The sequence below is a fragment of the Polypterus senegalus genome, chromosome 7 (assembly GCF_016835505.1).
Source record: "Polypterus senegalus isolate Bchr_013 chromosome 7, ASM1683550v1, whole genome shotgun sequence".
In the NCBI taxonomy this organism is placed as follows: domain Eukaryota; kingdom Metazoa; phylum Chordata; class Cladistia; order Polypteriformes; family Polypteridae; genus Polypterus; species Polypterus senegalus.
In genome coordinates, this window is record NC_053160.1 from 173,153,054 (window position 1) to 173,173,333 (window position 20,280).

Consider the following 20,280-nt stretch of genomic DNA (forward strand, 5'->3'; position numbering starts at 1 on the left):
AGGCCTTCAACAGTCGTGGCGATACTCCATCTGGACCTACTGCTTTGCTAGCACAAAGTCTCCTCAGCTCTCCGCTTACCTGGGCTGCTGTAATTGTGGGTGGGAATTTCTCTCCTATGCTGGTATCAGCAGAAGGATGGGTGGAGGATGCAATACTCTGAGGTGAGAGTGGGTTAGGGTGGTCAAACCTGTTAAAGACGTTTTTCATCAGGTTTGCTCTCTCCACGTCTCTCTCAATGGTGGCACCCCACTTCGAACTGAAGCCAGTGATGATCTTCATCCAATCCCACACTTCCTTCATGCTATTATTCTGCAACTTCTGCTCCAGCTTTCTCCTGTACTGGTCCTTTGCTGCCCTGAGCTGGACTCAGAGTTCCTTCTGCACGCGCTTGAGCTCATGTTGATCACCGCCTTTTAAACACCCTTTTTTCTGGTTCAAAAGGCCCTTGATGCCACTTGTAATCCATAGCTTGTTGTTAGCATAGCAGCGTACTGTTCTTACTGGAACTACAATGTCTATACAGAAGTTGATGTAGTCAGTAGTGCAGTCAAGAACCTCCTCAGTGTTGTCATTATGTGACCCCTGTAGGACATCCCAGTCCATAATTCCAAAGCAGTCTCTCAGTGCCTGCTCTGCCTCAGGGGACCACTTCCTGAATAAGCGTGTGGTTGTAGGTAGCTCTCTTACTCTTTGTTTGTAGTGAGGCTGAAGCAGAACCAGGTTATGATCTGCTTTCCCAAGAAATCATCAATATTCATGAATGGGTCCGAGCCGTCACCGAAAACACACATTGACATATAAATGAAAAGATGTAAATCCACTTTTAGAACAAACTAAAAACTGAACCATTAGTTGAATCAAGCAACATTCATGACAATGTGAATTGATTGTCAGAAACTGACATGGATATTGAAATGTATGTCTACAGCATTGTACAAGCAAACCACCATAATATGCTAGATTAAATTTGGTCGCATAAAGCATCAGTGTGACAAAAAGGTAAAATGATTGTGATCAAGTGAAAAGACATGCAAGACATTATCCCGCTAAGCAATGTTCACAACGGAGCAGCTGTCACTGTTCATGTCTTTTACTGTCCAGATTGTGATGTTAGGCTGTGCGTTGGTGGCTGTTTTAAAATATGTCACACGAAGGACGTGTACTAAATCTCCTCAGTACAGTAGTGAGCACTGACCATACCTTTCCTAATGAAATTATGCTGACGTTTCGGTATTTACATGTGTCTTCTCATTGAAACAAATTGTATGTTTTTGGCTGCATTTTTCAGGATTGAGCATAACGTTAAGGAGATTAAAATATATTAGAGGTCAGTTTGAGATACGTATCTGAAAAAGAAGAATGAAACGCATCAGAGGTTTCTTAAATGTATTGCCAATATCCTAAAATATAATGGAACTTATTCTGAGATATCTAAAAGCTAAATTCTATTTGAATTAATTCTAAGACATCTTTAAATATCATTGTGGCTTGACATATGTACTCTGCTCCATCCACACTCACGCAGGGCCAGTTTAGAAGTTTAAAACACTAATTGCTAATCTTTCCTTTTAATTTTCTTAGATACATTTTTAATTAGCAGCTAACAGAAACACTAAGATATGAATATTAAAAGCTTTTTAAAATGTAAAAATGCATGATTTATGACTTTTATTAAATTTCATAACTAGTTTATATTTACGGAGGCACATTCCTGAAGCAGTTTTCAATGAGAATAGTCATTTTAATTATCAGTGCAAATCTGTAAAATGGGCAGTTGACTATCAGAAGGGGATTTATTTTTTTTTTCATAAATAGAAATTAAAAAGAATATGACAAGTGGAACCAATTACAAATGCTTTAAACCGAAGAGCTTATGTACTCAATTTACTGGTCTTAATTGGAATATGATGGGCTGGGTGAGTACATACCTCAGCAGCAAAAATGTGGCAGGGCAGGGACGCAAAGTTTGATGCGTAAAAGTGCAACGTGCTACACGAGGGCAGAAGGGACCTCAATTCTAAATACAAGATGGGAGGCACTGTCCTCAAGGAAACAGGCTTTGAAAAGAATTTGGGGGATGAGGCTGAAACATCATCTAAGCAATGCGACGAAGCTATAAAAAGACAAATACATTGCTCAGGTATATCATTAAAACTGTTGAATATAGATCAAAGGATGTTATGCTTAGACTATAATGCACTAGTGAGACTGCATCTGGAGTATTGTATGCATTTCTGGTCACCACACTTCAAGAAAGACATAGCAGCACTTGAAGTTGTGCAGAGGAGAGTAACTAAGTACATCTCAGGACTTAAGGACATGTCTTACTGTGACAGACTCAGAGGACTTTTAGTCTATGGCAGAGGAGACTGTGTGAGGATCTAATGCAGGCCTTCAAAATTCTCAAAGTAGATTGAACAGAACTCTTTCAACTTAGGCTGAATCACATACTTGGCATCAGTGAAAATTCAGAGGAACTGCTTTGACAGCTGAAGACAAGAAGCACTTCTTTATGCAAAGGGTTGTGGGGATCTGGAAAAAACTACCAAGTCATGGAGCTGAAGCAGAAACATAAATAAGTGTCTGGATGAAATGTTGAGACAGATTAGCTGTTAGCTAAACAAATGAGCTTGATGGACTGAATGGGTTCCTCTTATCTATCAAATTTCTTACGACCTAAGTCTTTTTGGGGTTACTGATGGTGAGATATGCCAGCCCACATTTGATTTTGCTTTTACTGGCCATTGGCTTGGTTTTCCAAATGGTTCTTTGTGCCAAGACTCATTACTAACAGCACGGATCCTTTCCTTTCATTATTACTTTGCAGAATTTAAAGTTATTATTGAATTAATTAAGCTAATGTACATGTTTCTCCACAGAAACACAAAAGGTAAATATTTAAGTGTGTGCATGTGCATGTGTAGACTCCAAAGAAAACAGTTATTCATTTTTCTCATAAAACCATGGTCAACCTTGTTGTATGTGCTTAGGAGGTTCCTAAATGTAACTATGCGTTGTAATTATTTTCATTTTGCTTCTCTTCTTTAGTGATTGTAGTGACTTTTTGAACTTTTTTATTTTTATTTTTAATAGCATGAAAGAAGTTGGCCTAGGTGAGAAGCCAGGATCTAGGCGATCAAAATGTAAGCAGTGCCCAGTTGTCCATCCTTCTCCTGTCTGTGGAACTGATGGTCATACTTACTCAGTTAAGGTAATTTTTAAAAATATTTTAATAATAAAGTATCTGCTAGATTGAGCATAAATGGTGTCGAGTGCTACATGTTAGTAAACAATTTAAAACATTTGTGAAAAAATCTCACTTTATTCCTGTTACACAATTGACACATTAAGTCATCCAGTCATATGCTCCCAATGGGCAAGTCACATGCATTTTTTGCTAGAATATTGTTAAATAAAAACTCCAGAAAATGACAGCAGAGGAAATGCATTCACACGGATTGAAGCTTTTGAATTGAAGACCTGCCTATGCTCCTCAATCATTGGTGTCTTCAATTCAAAAGCTTCTTCCACATGAATGCATTTTTCCTGCATGCACTGCTCTGATTTCCTTGAAGCTAAAACTTTATTTCATTCCAAATGTATGTTTATTTGCAGAGAAACAACACATGTCAAACACTAGACATTAATATAGGAGAAAATGTGACAAGCTTGTCAAGCGCTTAGAAATCCTCACTTTTTTTGAGTCCCCTGATTATGTAAGAATTACCAATAGTTACATTAGCAGAAATCTGAAAACTGATAATCTCCAGTGGTCTTGTTACTTATCAGTGAAGCTACTTTTAGCTAAATACAATAACATGTTGACTAAAAGGTCCCAAGCACTTTGTTTTGGTCAAGCCATGGTTCCTTGCTTGGTTTATATTTAAATTGCCTTTGTTCACTTTGATTATTGTTCATTGTTTTCCATAATTTTTGTGCTTATAAGACTTACAATGTACTTATGAATGATTTTGGCCCTGTATACATGAAAAGCCCTAGTTTTTAGGTAATTTATGGACCATATGTTGTGCAGGGAATCACTAGATGTCTTCAACAAAAATGATCAGAAGGAATTGATGTTGTCCAGGCTCCATCAACCAACCCCAGGGGTTCACCTCCTAGTGGGATACAAGGGGTCAAAGTTACTCCTTTTTACAAAACTTTGAAGAAAATGGGGATTGGTAATGTAGGTAATGCAGAGTGCTGTTTGATGGTGTTTCAAGGATACTGACTATAAATAAGATAATATTTTGGATATTTGATTCTTAAGCCCTTTAAGAACCACTTCCAGGACATTAAAGCTGACAAATTTCAAACATAAGTAGGTGGGGCATCATATTAAACTATTGTAAGGTCACTGGTTATAAATACAATGCTATTTTTGATTTTTTGATCCTTTACTAGGGATCTGGCCTTCTATTGATCTGTGTCAGAGGGTGAACAATGTCAAATTTATACTACAATCAAGAATATTTATACTTTAAATATTACAATTGAAGCAGACATTTTAATATTTCAGAGATTTGACAGTGGGCATCACTTTGGTAAAGTGGTAGCACTGCTGACTTGCAATAAGGAGACCAAGGTCCTCCTTGCATAGAGTCTGGATGTTCTTGTGAATGTTTTAGAAACTATTTATCATTAAATACATGTAATGAATGGCAAAAACATGTAAGATTTCTACTTATTATCCAAAGTCCAAAGTCAGCAAGGCTATTAAATTTCAAATATAATTTAAAAATTCATTGTCATTTTCATTCATTTGCCTAGTTGATTCTGGGGTTCGTCAGGGGTGTGTTTTTGCTCCTACTCTGTTCAATGCTTGTATGGACTGGGTGTTGGGCAAGGTCGTGGGGTCCAATGGCTGTGGGGCATCTGTTGGTGAAGAAAGATTCATGGATCTCGACTTTGCTGACAATGCTGTGATCTTCGTGGTGTCAATGGAGACTCAGATCAGGACGCTCGAGAGACTGAGTGAGGAGTCTGAGTGTCTGGGCTTGCAAGTGTCCTGGATAAAAACCAAGAGCCAGGCCTTTAATGACCTCTTGGGCACGGCCATCAGCAGTGTGTCTGTCTGTAGAGAGAGTGTCGACCTCATTGAGAGGTTTACTTACCTTGGCAGTGACATTCACATCTCTGGTGACTCTTCCTATGAAGTCAGTAGACGGATTGGGAGAGCATGGGGGGTCATGAGGTCGCTAGAAAGGGGTGTGTGGCACTCCCGATATCTATGCAAAAGGACGAAGGCCCAAGACTTTAGAGTCCTGGTGCTTCCTGTCTTGCTATATGGTTGCGAGACATGGACGCCATCCAGTGACCTAAGATGAAGACTGGAATCCTTTGGTACTGTGTCTCTCCGGAAAATCCTTGGGTACCGTTGGTTTGACTTTGTGTCGAATGAGCAGTTGCTCATGGAGTCCCGAATGAGGCACATTACCTGCATTGTGAGGGAGTGTTAGTTATGGCACTACGGCTATGTGGTGCGTTTCCCCAAGGGTGATCCAGCTCGTAAGATCCTCATTGTTGGGGATCCAAGTGGCTGGACCAGGCCAAGGGGTCGCCCACTTAACACATGACTGCGGCAGATAGAGGGGCATTTCCGGAGGGTGGGACTGGACCGCGTGTCTATCTGGGGGGTTGCCAACCAGGATCCCGAGTTGTTTCATTGTGTTGTGGGTGCGGCAATGAACTGTACCAGTGCATGCTCCTCAACTTGACTTAATTGTCATGTGTACAAAGCACACGATTAGTTTGAAGTCTAAAGAATAGTGATGGTAATACAATACAAACAAACAATTAATACAATACCATATTAGATAATAAAATACAAGAAACACAAATGCAGTTCCAGGGTTCTCATCTCAGGTTCCCAATGCCTGGAGTTCACTTGTTTGCCCCACGTTTATGTTGGTCCTCCAGGTGCTCCACTTCTCTCCCACTGTACAAAAATATGCATATTAGGTGAATTGGCATTACAAAATTGGACTTATTGTATATGTACTGTATATGTGTGTGTGTTCACCTTGTCCAGGGTATGTTTTGCCTTGCGCCTTATGCTAGCTGGAATAGGCTCCATCAACCCCCCCCCCAACCCGGGTCCGAATTAAGCAGGTTAGAAAATGACAGCCCGAACCAGGCCTGCTTATGCTGATTCAGCCTTTTTACATTTACATCTCTTCCTATACCCTTCTGTCTATCTGTATACATGGTGGGGTACAGCCCGGACACAGACAGGTAGACATGCTGGTTTCACCACACACACGTATTATTTATAGTAAAGTGCACAAACCCAATGCCTCAGTACCAATCACCCTTTTAAGTCCTGGCCGCACAACAATGCCTTTCACAATCTTCAGACCGCCTCCACTCCTCGCCTCTGAGCTCCGTCCTCTACCACCCAGGGGTGTCCCTGCTCCTCTTCCCCCCAGCACTTCCTGGTGTGGCGGAAGTGCTGAGGTCCAGGGCTCCCAAGGCATTGGGGCGCCCCTTGGTAGTGACCACGAGCCCCTACAGGGTTGGGCTTCCAAGCCCTCTACCCGTGGCCCCCAACACAACCAGGGCGTTCGCCCCCTCGTGGTTTGGAGGAGGCACAAGCCCTCCTCCGGTCCTCCTGGGCATCCCAGCTGGGTACCACCCCAAGTCGAGTGCCACAACATCCTATCAACATATTCATTAGTTTGATCTCATTGTCATGTACTCACTGACCAAATCATCTGTCCAAAAATGCACTTGCTCTTTAAACTCCTGTTTAAATACACACAATTAAACATGAAAGCTAGCCTTCCTTTATATGATCTTCAGTCCTGTTTACACAATTTATTCATTTAAAAGCTGTGTATTATCTAATAATCCTAAATTCTATATTAACACATCACACGAATGAAATATTACAAGTCATATTTGGCAAACAGCAAAAAATAAACAATATCTTTAACCTCAGTACAGCATGGTAATGATATCGGGTTAGGTCTTGTTTTAAGAAGGAGAACTGAGCAGCTTTTTTTAGAAATAAGCTGTTCAGCATTTTGAAAATTTTGTGTTGTCTGTCCTTGGTTGCAATTTAACTTCCTCTGTGCTATCAACAACTCACAGTTTGTTTTTCTGTTGTGCCCAGCGGGAAGGAATAATGAAGACTGATGCTTTGACTTAAACTGACAAGATTGACAAACCTTTCTGGTTTATGTCATTTGTTTCTGATCTCATTGAGTGAATTTTGCTGTGGCGCCCATTCATTTGATAACTGCAGTTTGTGCTTTCAATCGGGCGGACTGCTTTATCCATCCATTCAATTCAATGATGCAAAATGAATTTCTTTAGAGTTGATGGTAGTGGCATGGCGGTAACAGTGGTTAGCAGTTCTGCAACACAAATCTCTAAATCCGTAATCTGAATTACACACTGCATTTGTGTGATTTTTCTAGGGGAACTGCAGTTTTCCTTCCACAAATGTTCCACAAAGACATACATATTGGTAGCTCTAAACTGGCACCATATGAATGTGGGTGTCTGCACAAGAGGACCTTATGATTTGTGGTGGACTGGCATTCACAGTTTCTAGGGTCTACTACTACCTTTTAGCCTTTGATGCCCAGATATGATCTCCAGGACCCTGAATAAAAAATTTGTGGGGTTGACAATATCTATACAGTACAATCGCAAAGTATTCAGATCCCTTCTCATGTTTCACATTTTGTTATAGTCTTATGGTAAAATCATTTCAATTCATTTTCTTCCTTATCTAGCAACACCGAACCTCAGAGAGAGAAACCAAAATCAGGATTTAAAAAGTTTTTGCAAATGTAATAATGAAAAAATGAAACAAGTATTTTAATCCTTTTCTCAGCACATAGTTGAAGACCCTTTGGCAGCTTTCACAGCCTGGAGTCTTCTTCAGTCTGATTTTTCAACCATCGAAATGGAAATTTTCTGCCATCCTTCTCTTCACATCCTCTCAAACTCTGTCAGGTTGGATGGAGACCATTAGTGGACAGATATTTTCAGATGTCCCCAAAGATTCGATTAGATTCAAGCTCTGGCTGGGCCACTCAAGGATATCACTAGAGTTGTCCCTAATCCACTTCTGTTCTGTCTTTGCCTTGTTCTTAGGGTCACTGTCCTGTTGTAAGGTGAAACTTCAGCACATTCTGTGGTCCAGAGTGCTCTAGATCAGATTTTCATTAAGGATACCTCTGTACTTTGCTCCATTCTGCTTTCCATTGATGCTGGCTAGCTTCCTAGTCGCTGCCACAGCATGATGCTGCCACCACCATGAACAAATGATGAGTGGTGCCGAATTTCCTCCAGACATATTGTTTAGAATTGATTCCAAACAGTTTGTTTCTAACAGTCTGGACGTCCTTTAGCTGCCTTTTTTGCAAATCCTAAGTGGGCTTTTATGTATCTTTTAATGGGGGGCTTCTTTCTGTCCATTCTGCCATAAATCCCTAATCAGTGGAGAGTTACAGTGATGGTTGTCTTTCTGGAAGTTTCTTCCACCTCCTCACTTCTTTGGAGGTCAGTGAGAATGACTAACCTCTTTCATTATCTCTCTTACCATGGCCGTTCTCCCCCAGTTGTTGAGTTTGGCCAGGAAAAAGAGTCATGGTCATTCCAAACATCTTACATTTAAGAATTCTGGAGGCCACTGTACTCTCAGGAAACTTCCATGCAGGAAGTTTTGCAGGAACTTTTTCATAACCTTCCCAAGATCTGTGCCTCGGCACAATACTGTCTCTAAGCCCTGCAGGAAATTGTTTTGACGTCATGGGTTGTATTTTTTTGTCTTATCAAAGGGACCTAATACAGACAGGTGTTTGCTTTGTTTAATCAAGTTCAATCAACTGAACTGATCAGAAGTAGACTGCTAACAAGGAGAAGAAATATCTCAACGATGATCATTAGAATGGAGTCTTATGCCTCTGACCTGACAGATGGCAAACGATTTGACCAAAGAATATAAAAAATCAATTAAAAAATCTGTTCTTTCTCTTGGAAGGAAATTTCAAACAGATAATTCTTATTAAGGTAACTATGTAAGTACAATTTGATTATTCCAGCTAGGTTTGTATGGTCACTTTAATCATCCAGAAATTATGAACATGACATCCTTGTCATGTTGGAATGCTCACTCTTCACATTTAGCATTTCTGGTGTTTAAACGTTATTGTACCCCAGAGCAGCACAGTACAAATAAAGTGCAACTAAACATAGCACTTTCTTTCTTTCTTTCTTTCTTTCTTTCTTTCTTTCTTTCTTTCTTTCTTTCTTTCTTTCTTTCTACTCGTCATCTGCTGCTTTTTCTTTTTGCTTTCTCTCTCCCTCCCAAATGTGGCTCCCAGAGTGTGGTGCAAGCCCAATGTAGTAGGGCTCTGCTGTCTTTGTAGGTTCCCCTTTGTCCCCAACCAACGGAATGTAACATAGCTGCAGTAAACTCCAACCCCCAACATGCCCTGCGAGAATCTTTGGGGTGACAGCAGCCCATTTTTTTTGGTGCCGTCTAACATCCCGGGGGGAATAATACCCTCAGCCCGATCTCTCCCCCTATATACTATATACCTTTTCCCCCTGCTCGCTTTGCTCGCCCACCCCCATGGGGTGCGTCTCTGCTGCTCGCATCGTGAAGGGGGTGCTGAACGCATGCTAAGGAGATGCGGTCAGATCATCTGCTGGCTTGCTGCCGAGCTGCGTATTCTGCTTTACGTCGATCATTTAAAAGCCTGCACAGCATATGTCCTTTAGTCTCACTGTCTTGTCTCACGGGACGTTAAAGTGTCTCTGAGAAAATCACGTATCGTCTCCTTCCAAGCCTTCCATGATTTTTTAATAATATATATATATATATACTGTATTTATTCTTATACACTACAAACACTCAGTGATCTCATCATAGTGTGTTTAATTTTAACTTAATTGTAGACTCATTTACTGTATTCGTAACTGTATTGAGTGTTACCACAAACTTAATTTCAGAATAACAGCACTAGTTTACTGTACGGTATTTATAACATAGCGCATGATACGGCACCTGATATTATTATGCAGGCAAAAATAACTTTTACTTTTTAGACAGCTTCACCTTTTTCTTCATTTTTTTTCAAAATGGAACAGTCAATGAAAGACCAATGTGGCATGTTTTTGGGTTCTAATAATGGACCAGTCCTTTTTTGTGTGTATATGCTTACTTTATGATTCATTACTTTCTCATAAACAAAGTATAGAGAAAGTATTGTAATCGTCCAAAAATGTGACCTCAAAATTTTGATGAATCTCAATGTTTTAGACTTCCCTGAGTCTGATTTACTTTCTCAAAGGGAAAGTATTGTAATTGTCCAAAAATTTGATTTTGAGATTTTGATGAATCTCGACACTTTAGACCTCTATGAGTCCAAAAATACCTTTTTTTGGAATTATGTCTGTGTGTATGTAAACACAATAACTAACTGCTTTCAGTTAGGTCAAGCCAATTTTGCATACAAGTATTAGGTACAAAACATAGATTTCTTTAAAGTTTTGACATATGTAGTTTACTTTTTGTTCATGCAGCTGCAGAGTCCGATTTATTCAAATTTACTTTTATAATAATTACTCAATGTATTATTAATTTGATTTGATTTGTTGTTGGTGATTCTTTAATGTACATTATATAAAAATATAATAATTGTCTTGTGGTTTACTCCTCAAATATCTATTCCCATATCTGAGTTCACAAGAACGTCTAGGGGAGACTACTCCCAATTTTTTTTGGAGGTTATGGCGTCTTTTTTCACTGCTATGCCGATGATATGCTGATTTAGTTTCTTTGGAAGCACACTAAATAAAAACTCTTTAAAACTTTTTTTGGACTGCCTTGAATCGGTTAAATCTTGAATGGCCTTAAATGTTTTTAAATTTCAATGAGAGCAAAACTGAGGTCCTGACATTTGGGCCATGTGACATCAGAGGTGCCTCTCATATGGACTTGAGCTCCCAGAAACTTATATAAGATCCATTGTGAAAAGTCTGGATGTAATAATGGATAGTTATTCGTTTCAACAAATTTGAATCCTCATACTGTATGTGATAGTTCTGTATTTAGTGAGTGTATGGCAAGCCAAATTAACATTTAGAGATATCTCAAATTGAATTACCGATATCTAAAAATGCATCTATTTTAAGATATCTAAAAAGTATTTTATAATATCTCAAATTGATTTCAAGATGTCTTGAAATGATATGCTGTACATTTTGAAATATTTGAATTGCATTTTAAGATATCTTAATAGCAATTTGACATATCTTGAAATAGGTTCCAGTGCATTCTGAGATAGCTCAAATACATTTTAAGATATCTCGAAATAACTTCCTGTAAAATTTCCGATTCTTTAAATGGGACTTCCTGTCTATCTTGAAATGCACAAGAAGTTATTTTAAGATATTGTGGCAGTAGGGGGCAGTAGTGCACCCTTGAACCCTCAGGTACAACTCCGGAGACCAGGTAACAGTCCAAGACTCTTTTTATTTTCCTTCAGTGCACCAAGCACCTTCCACACTCCTCACAAATCTCTTCAAATACACACAATAACCTCTCCTCCTCGCCCAGACACTTTGCTCCTCTCCCACCCAGCACAGCTCAGTGTCTGGACTGAGGCACCGTCCTTTTATAGGCCCTGACCCGGAGGTGTTCCTGTCCCAGCAGTCCACAGTCCCTTATTCCTTCCGGGTCAGGGCAATCAGTCTATTACTTCAACCCGGGAGCACGCCATACCTTCCTGTCACGTGACCGTGACGTACTCCCGGGTCATAAGGCACAACAGAGCCCATAAGTCCCCCCACAGCGACTCCTGGTGGCCCCCAAGGTATCCAGCAGGGCTGTGTATAAACACCACAGAGTCCAAAAGGCCCTGCTGGACCTCGGGGCACAATCCCGCTGTCGGGAGAGCTCCTCCTGTCGGCCTGGGGGTGCGGACCGGCCTGGGAAGCCGGCAGTCTTCCACACTTCCCCCCCCTTAGTGACGACTTCTGGGGCGGAGCGTCCGGCCCCGAGGGGACGTCCTCCTCCAGGAGGACGCGTCATCCGGGCTTTGAATGCGTTGTACTTCCTGTCTCCCCGGGGACAATAGCGCCTCTCGTGGCCCGGTCGCCGGCAATTATAGCACCGACGGAGTCCTCCTGGTTGTTCCCTCTGCGGGACCAAAACATCTCGGGAACCCCGTCAGCGTCGTCTCCGCCCTTCACCTGCCAGGGAAGTCATCATGGCCTCCTGGCGGCCCTCAAGCCTTCTTTCCATCCTGTTGGGAGACCCACCATTCCTTTTGGGGATCTCCCGCTTAATGTGGGGCTTGCGCTCAGCCTGAGGCCCTCCATGGGAAGAGGAGAGCCTCTGTGCTGTCTGCACACCCGTTACCTTCCGCTTACTGGGAGTCGGCGTCATTTGCACCGTCCCGCACCGATGAACAGCACTATTCAGCTGCACCGGCACGAGCGGCGCATCCCCCGGCACTCCTACCACCGGCGCTACCCCGCACTTAAGACCAGTCGGGTCCTGGTGAGCCGTACTGCCCGAAAGCCACGCCACGCGCATGCCCGGGCTGTTTGCTCCAGTCCCCGACCATTCGGTCATCGTGCCCCAGTCTCTTGTCGGGCACACAGTGCTTTGGCACGCTACTCATTCTCAGCGGTGCCCGATCGCACTGTGTCCCCTTACTCTCTACGACACGGGAGGGACTCACCTGTACTCCCGCATCGATCATCTCCGGAGCTTCCCGGCGCAGCCGCTGCACGAAATCCTTCAGTGCCTTTACAGGTGCTGCTGCCGTCGCTCCTAGTTCCTCCACTCGTTCCTTTAGGTCTTCGACACCCTGCAAGAAACGGTGCAGGGGCTCGAGGTATTTCTCGAGACCCCGTAAGTCCAAACAGTTAGTTACTACGGCCGGCTGCATTTTCGCTTCGCTGTGCTTACCTTCCGCCGGGAACCAATGAGCACGCCGCCTCCAGGCACGTTCCGCTGGGTCGCCCAAAGGCTCCTGGGAGTTGGAGGCCTCAGAGGGACGGCTGGCTACTACAAGCCGGCTGCGATCTGTCTTCTCCTTTACCGCGGCAGACTCGTCAGCCACAACCCGTCCCTCTTTGTCGGTGGCTCTTTGTTTCGGCGGCGCCCGCCTTCCCTCCCTTCCAGGAGGCTCGGACCCGTTAGGGGACGACCGGCCTCGCCGGCGGACTCCGGGTTTCCTCCACCGCCCCGACATCCCCCGCGGGTGACCAGTCTGTTGTCGCCGACCGCGGCTGTCTCTAGCCGTCTTTCGCCGGGACTTGCCTTCTGGGAGCCGCGGCCATTTTGCCGAGGCATGAGGCCGTCATCCAAGACGCCGCTGCAATCCTCCCCGCGGACGTCTGCAAAACAGAATAAAAACAAAGGCGGGACGTCGGGCGGTTTACCTGCAGCCGCCTCCGTAACGGAATGCGGCACCCCCGGACCGTCTAAGGAGTACGCGCTCGGCACTTGTCCGTGTCCCGGTCCCGCGGCCGGGCTTGTTTGGCCCGTATCAGCGCTTTGTCTTCCTCGCCCCGGTCAGGAGGGTCCAGGACATCGCGGCGTCCGTCATGCCCTGCAGGCGGCTGGGACTGACCTTCTTTTTTCCCATTTTCTTTCCCATGGCCCTATAGAGCGGGATAGCACGCACTGTTGCCGCTTTCTTGGTAGCGGGTGGTGTTGTGCACCTCCGTGAAAAAATGGGGAATCGACCGAGGGTTGTCTGCCCACACAAAATTTGTTTTTTATGCAGGTCCTCTGCCAACAGACGGCCAGAGAATCCTGCCGACTACGCCAGTGTGGCAGTAGGGGGCAGTAGTGCACCCTTGAACCCTCAGGTACAACTCCGGAGACCAGGTAACAGTCCAAGACTCTTTTTATTTTCCTTCAGTGCACCAAGCACCTTCCACACTCCTCACAAATCTCTTCAAATACACACAATAACCTCTCCTCCTCGCCCAGACACTTTGCTCCTCTCCCACCCAGCACAGCTCAGTGTCTGGACTGAGGCACCGTCCTTTTATAGGCCCTGACCCGGAGGTGTTCCTGTCCCAGCAGTCCACAGTCCCTTATTCCTTCTGGGTCAGGGCAATCAGTCTATTACTTCAACCCGGGAGCACGCCATACCTTCCTGTCACGTGACCGTGACGTACTCCCGGGTCATAAGGCACAACAGAGCCCATAAGTCCCCCCACAGCGACTCCTGATGGCCCCCAAGGTATCCAGCAGGGCTGTGTATAAACACCACAGAGTCCATAAGGCCCTGCTGGACCTCGGGGCACGATCCCGCTGTCGGGAGAGCTCCTCCTGTCGGCCTGGGGGTGCGGACCGGCCTGGGAAGCCGGCAGTCTTCCACAATATCTAAAAATATATTTGAGATATCTTAAGATGTGCAAGAAGTTATGTTGAGATATCTGAAAATGAATTTGAGATATCTTAAAATGAGTGGGAAGTTATTTTAGGATATCTCGAAATATAATCAAGATATTCACTGTTGTTTGAAATATCTAAAATACATTTTTAGATATCTAAAATTAATTTCATGATACCTTAAAATGGGTCTCTGCTCCATTTCAGATATCTAACAATGCATTTTAAGATATCTTTAAAAGGACACTCAATCATTTCAAGATATCTCAATAGCATTTTCAGATATCTCAATACAATTTAAGATATCTGAAATACATTTCCAGATATCTCATAACAGCTTCCTGTCCATTTTCAGATATCTCAAATACATTTTCAGATATCTCAAAATCACTTCTCACTCATTTCAAGATATCTCAGATAAATTTTAAGATATCTTATAATAAACAAGAAGTCCCATTGAAATAAGATTTTGAGATTTTTTGAAATGCATTTAAGATATCTTGAAATGCATGAACGGTCAGTTTAAGATATTTGAAAATCCATTTGAGATATCTTGAAATGTAGACACAACACCTATTTTAAGATATCTGAAAATGTATTTGAGATATCTCAAAATGTATTGCAGATATCTTAAATTTTGTGAAGGAAATTATTTTAAGATATCTCAAAGCAACTTTCAAACATCTTAAAAAGAAAATTACATTTTAAGATATCTGAAATTCATTTGGAGATATCTCTAAATGTTAATTTGGCTTGACATAGTGAGTGGTATAATCTACTCTTGCAGTTTGCCTTGTAGTTTGTACTGCTGTATTGTCTTCCTCAGGTGGCAATGATAGATTAACCATCTAGCTGTTTTTTAAAGGATTACTTGTGTTCTGTTTTGTGTGTTGTATTTTCTCCATTTTTAGACACCCAATGTGCATTTAACCTTCCTGGAAGGGGGTCTTTCTCTCTCTCTCTCTGTCAAAATTGCTTAAGATTTCCTTCATATTTTTTACTTACAAGAATTTTTGGTAGCTTCTTCCTGTCTTCTTAGAGAGTCAAGGTAGGGGGCTGTCAAAAAACAGGGCCAGTTAAAGCTCATTGAGGCATTCCTTGAGTGATTTTGGGATATACAAGAAACAAATTGTTGTTGTTGTTGACAGGCATTCTCATATTACTGTGCTTTTGAATTGAAGACAGGACACTTGACAAATGTATAAGAAGAAGAGGAAGATTTAAAATTCCATAAATTTGGTAAATGTTATATTTACTTAGAAATGTGAACTTGTAAAATTACGGCAACTCTGAACTGGCAGATTCAATTTTCACGTAATTTTTGGTATATCTGCTGGAATGTCACATGCACTGCACTGTGCATTTAGAACGCCAGTTAGCTTGACAGAAATGTTCAGCGTGGTATTCTATGTTTCATTGCTTTTGTAATTGATTGGTGCTTAGCCATTGGGAGGCAGGAGTTCAGATGTGCAGCATGCACTCTCCTCTTTGCTAATAGGATATCTTTCTCTTTTTCCCATTCTTGCCCTCTCGCTGTTTGCTCGCTCTCCCTCTTTCTTGCTTGCTCCATGCTAATAGCAGATAAGAGGTAGGTTATAAACCAGTTTCTGTTTTTTTCAGCCATTTTAATTCAGCTTTTCAAAAAAGGTAATTAGGCAAAAGAGAAATTTGAACGGTGGAAGGATGGACTTTGTTCAACTGGATAAGACCTATTTACATAACGCAAAGTACGACAGTTAGTAACTCTCAAAGTAGTAGTAATAAGTAACCTTGTGTAAGGAAGGACTACAGTCACAAATATTGATTGTTCTTTTGCTGTAGAATTTCACATACTCTAAAATGAAGGGACACTCCTGTGCTCCACTAAAATGCATTTAAAACAGCAGTTACTGAAGTCACATGAAATAACTAAAATATGGAGGTGTGGATTCAAATTGCACAATAAAAAGACCACAGAAAAAGCACTTAGGGCTCCTAGGTGCTAACATTCTGGACGCCACACTCAAGTAGGAAAAGACAAAAGGCTTCAAGAGTACAAACCTAATATTTACATTACAAAAAGTTTTGTCTTACGTAAAGTAAAATGTTAAATAACATAATACTTTGTGTACTTGTAACCAGAAAAAGCAGCCTGGATGCAAGTAACATCATCAGTGCTTATAATGGTTAAAACACTGGGAGCTCACTGACAATGACAGCTGTTAAAATTGATGGTAAACACTGCTTGTTGTACTTACCATACTGTGTCCTCAATCTAAGAAAGTGTTGACATTTCTTTACATAATATCACACTCCAGTATCTCAGTCTCAGTAAAGTCTGCTTTCTTTCTAGTTTGATTTCTCACTGTTTGACTATAGCATCTATGTTGCCTCCATGTTTGTTTTATAAAAGGTGCAGCTACCAGTGCAGGAACACTTACTGTATTTAATAAGTTCTGATCATTCATGTCATTAGAGTGTGAAAAATGAGGACTGGCAAGGAAGGGTTTTGAAACCTGATGGTCAATGGTCACTTTTTTTTATAACACTTGATTCAGTTTTACAAATTTGAATTGTTCAATCAACCTGTGATTTTCAAGGAGGCTAACAGTATGTTAAAATCTTTTTTTAAAGTGCATTGTAATTAGGGATAGGGCAAAGGAGGACCTAATTGTTTTTTTTTTCCTTTCTAACATCAGAAAATTTTTGACAACAACAATCCTTTCAGTCCAGCAAAGGTTGCCAATCCTATTCACCTCATTTCTCCAAAACAACATCAAGTCAAATTCTGAAAGTCCTTAAAGTCCTACTGTATGACACACTACTTGGTAACATATTCAATTTGTCTATGGTTCATTGTATGAAGAAAGTCTTTCTAACATTTACCCTTTCTACTAGGGTGTTGTACTGTGTTAAACATTATGAAGGTAGTGAGAAGTAAAGCAAAATGATACCTTTTATTGGCTAACTAAAAAGATTACAATATGCAAGCTCGAGGCAGCTCAGGCCCCTTCTTCAGGTGAGAGGTAATCAAACATTTACCCTTAACAAGTCTCCAACTGCCCCCTATGTTTTTGTTGTCATTTTATAGTAACAGTCTCGATCCACTGTGCTAATTTCTTTTATAATTTGAAACACTTCAATCATGTCACCTCTTAATCTCCATTTACTTCAACTAAAAAGGTTCATCTCCTTTCATTTTTCCTCATGACTCATCCCCTGCAATCCTGGAATCAGTTGCTCTTCTCTGGAGTTTCTCTAGTGCTGCTATGTCCTTTTTGCTGCCTGGAGACCAAAACTGCATGCAGTACTCCAGGTGAGACCTCACCAGTGCATTATAAAGCTTAAGCCTACCCTACTTTGAGATGTACTGTATAAATCATCATGTATCATTTTTCTTAATGGCTTCTGAACACTATCTGGATGTTGATAGTGGCTATGACTCCTAAGTCCTTCTCATAAGAGGTCATTTCAAGTTTCAGACCACTCATTGTGTATTCAGACCTAAAAGTTTTACTTACTATGTGTAATATCTTACATTAACTTCCAATAAATTTCATCTGCCCAAGTCTGTATGCTGTTCAAGTCGCTCTGTAATGATTCAATGGATTGTAGATTATGTTCCAATCCACCTTGCTTGGTATCTTCAGCAACCTTAACCAGCTTGTTGTTTACATTCCTATCTTCATTGTTTATATATATATATATAAAATAACGGCGGCTCCAGCACTGACCCCCTGAGGAACACTTCTCTTAACATCAACCAATTCTGATAGGGTTCCACCCACCATAATCTTCTGCTCCCTGTGCCTTAGCCAATTCCACACCCATCTACACACTACACCTGAATTCCTAGTTCTTTTAGTTTGATGCACAACCTCTAATGTAGCACTTTATCAAATGCTTTCTGAAAATCAAAATAAATATATGCAAATTACAGTTTTCAACCTAAAAATGGCTAAATGTTTAAAACGTTTTTATTCACATGTCTACTCCCAGCCACTTCCAGGGTCAAAAAGTGTTTAACTATACAATTGGGACCATCACCTCACAGCATAGCCCAGAAACCCCTTATCAATCAATCAATCAATCAATCAACATTTATTTATATAGCACATCTTCATACAAACAAATGTAGCTCAAAGTGCTTTACAAAATGAATAGAAAAATAAAAGACACAATAAAAAATAAACATAAGTCAACATTAATTAACATAGAATACGTAAGGTCCGATGGCCAGGGTGGACAGAAAAAAAAAAAAACTCCAAAAGCTGGAGAAAAAAAATAAAATCTGTAGGGGTTCCAGCCCACGAGACCGCCCAGTCCCCTCTGGGCAATCTACCTAACATAAGTCAAACAGTCCTCTTTGTATTTAGGGTTTTCATGGAAGGACCTGATGATGATGGTCACGTAGACTTCTGGCTTTAAGTCCATCAATGTTGGTGCATCATGATGCTTTGCGTAGGTGGTGGTGGCGCAGGCCGCCACCACAAACAAACCGGAAAAAGAAACAGAAGAGAGAGTTGTATCCCTTGTTTATATTCCCAGGACATTCTGTTAATGAGTTAGACACCCGTATCTATCACTTGGCTGCCTGTCTTTGCCAGTAGACGACATGTCCACAGTGGCTTTGTCCTAGAATAACTACTACCATGTAGAATTTGTGGTATCCCTTCATTCAAACCAGTTATTGATGGAACCATTATTGTGCTATTTGTGAGACTTGGGTCTGCTTTTGGACTTTAAGATTAACACACATGCATACTCACACATACACATAAATATCCTATCCAGACAAAGTCTTGGATGATGCCAATTGTCAGTCACCCTGCAATGTTCCACATAGTACCCCTTCATATCAGCAGGTAAAAGAGTGATGCCAAATGCCTGGCACTCTTAAATCTCTACATAGAACCTCACTATCACCAGCATCAACAAACACACTGGTGTCTTTGCAATACCCAAAGGCTCAAACAAGACGGTTATAGGGTCACTTTCTACCAACAGTGTATTACTTCTTCTGTAATTGCTCTAAGTATCGATGAGTGGCCTCTCTGACCTGATAACACTGCGGTCCAGAAGATGCCAATCTACCCACACACGGTACCCTGATTTACTTGAGAAGATATAAAGACAAAGTATAGAAAGGTAAAATCAATATGGTATTTATTAAAGTATAGGAAATACCAAAGAGATGAAGATAGAAAATAAAATAGATAGCAAAGTCTGGAAGTATAAAATCAGCAATGTCAAGGGTGGATGTTGTCTTGAGCAGCCTTTTCATTTAGCAGTTGTGTTACGTACAGGTTACATTCTCTGGTGTTCAGATCAGATGGTCTTGTGTCTCAATCTCTAAAATCGCTTCTTATGACATTCCTTTTTCATCACTAATTCTGGTTCCTCAGACAAGCCATATTTATGTTAATATTTCACGTGGGGATTCGGGGTATGTGACATTGCACAAATTTCATTGGCTGGCTGTCCTTATGATGGATGATTCTGCTTAAAGTCTTTGATATTTTTACAACCCGACTTTCCCAGGTTATAAACTAAAACTGGCTGAACCTCTGGTCCGTACTTATTTTCTGTTCTCAAATTATAAACTAATTGAAATTAAACTAATTTGTCTTTTTCTCTATCGATAAATTGTAAACTGACTAAAACAGATGCATAAATTATGAAAGAGATTCTTTCAACGTGAATTGCCTCTGTAGTTATGTTTCTTTTAACTGCCCTGTAAATTCAGTTAATTCTCGTTCATATGAGCAAAAATTAAAACTTAATATAAGCAGCCTGCAGGTTCAAACACTGAAGATTTTTTCCTTGGTATTTCTTTCATTCATTAGATTAAGTTGGACATTTCTCACCATTCAGAACAAAAGCTTTAGGTTTCATTTAAACTCTCTAACTCCATAGGTCACTG

At 41.3% G+C, this 20,280-nt stretch overlaps 1 protein-coding gene across 2 annotated transcripts in view; it reads left to right on the forward strand.

Moving 5' to 3' along the window:
* The window catches only part of spock3 (SPARC (osteonectin), cwcv and kazal like domains proteoglycan 3), a 411,929-nt gene that overhangs the window by 274,524 nt on the left and 117,125 nt on the right, over positions 1 to 20,280 (forward strand). For both annotated transcript variants that reach the window (XM_039759614.1, XM_039759615.1), the window contains one exon: positions 3,095 to 3,212. In XM_039759614.1, coding sequence (XP_039615548.1) covers positions 3,095 to 3,212 — 118 coding nt within the window. The remainder of the gene's footprint in view (positions 1 to 3,094; positions 3,213 to 20,280) is intronic.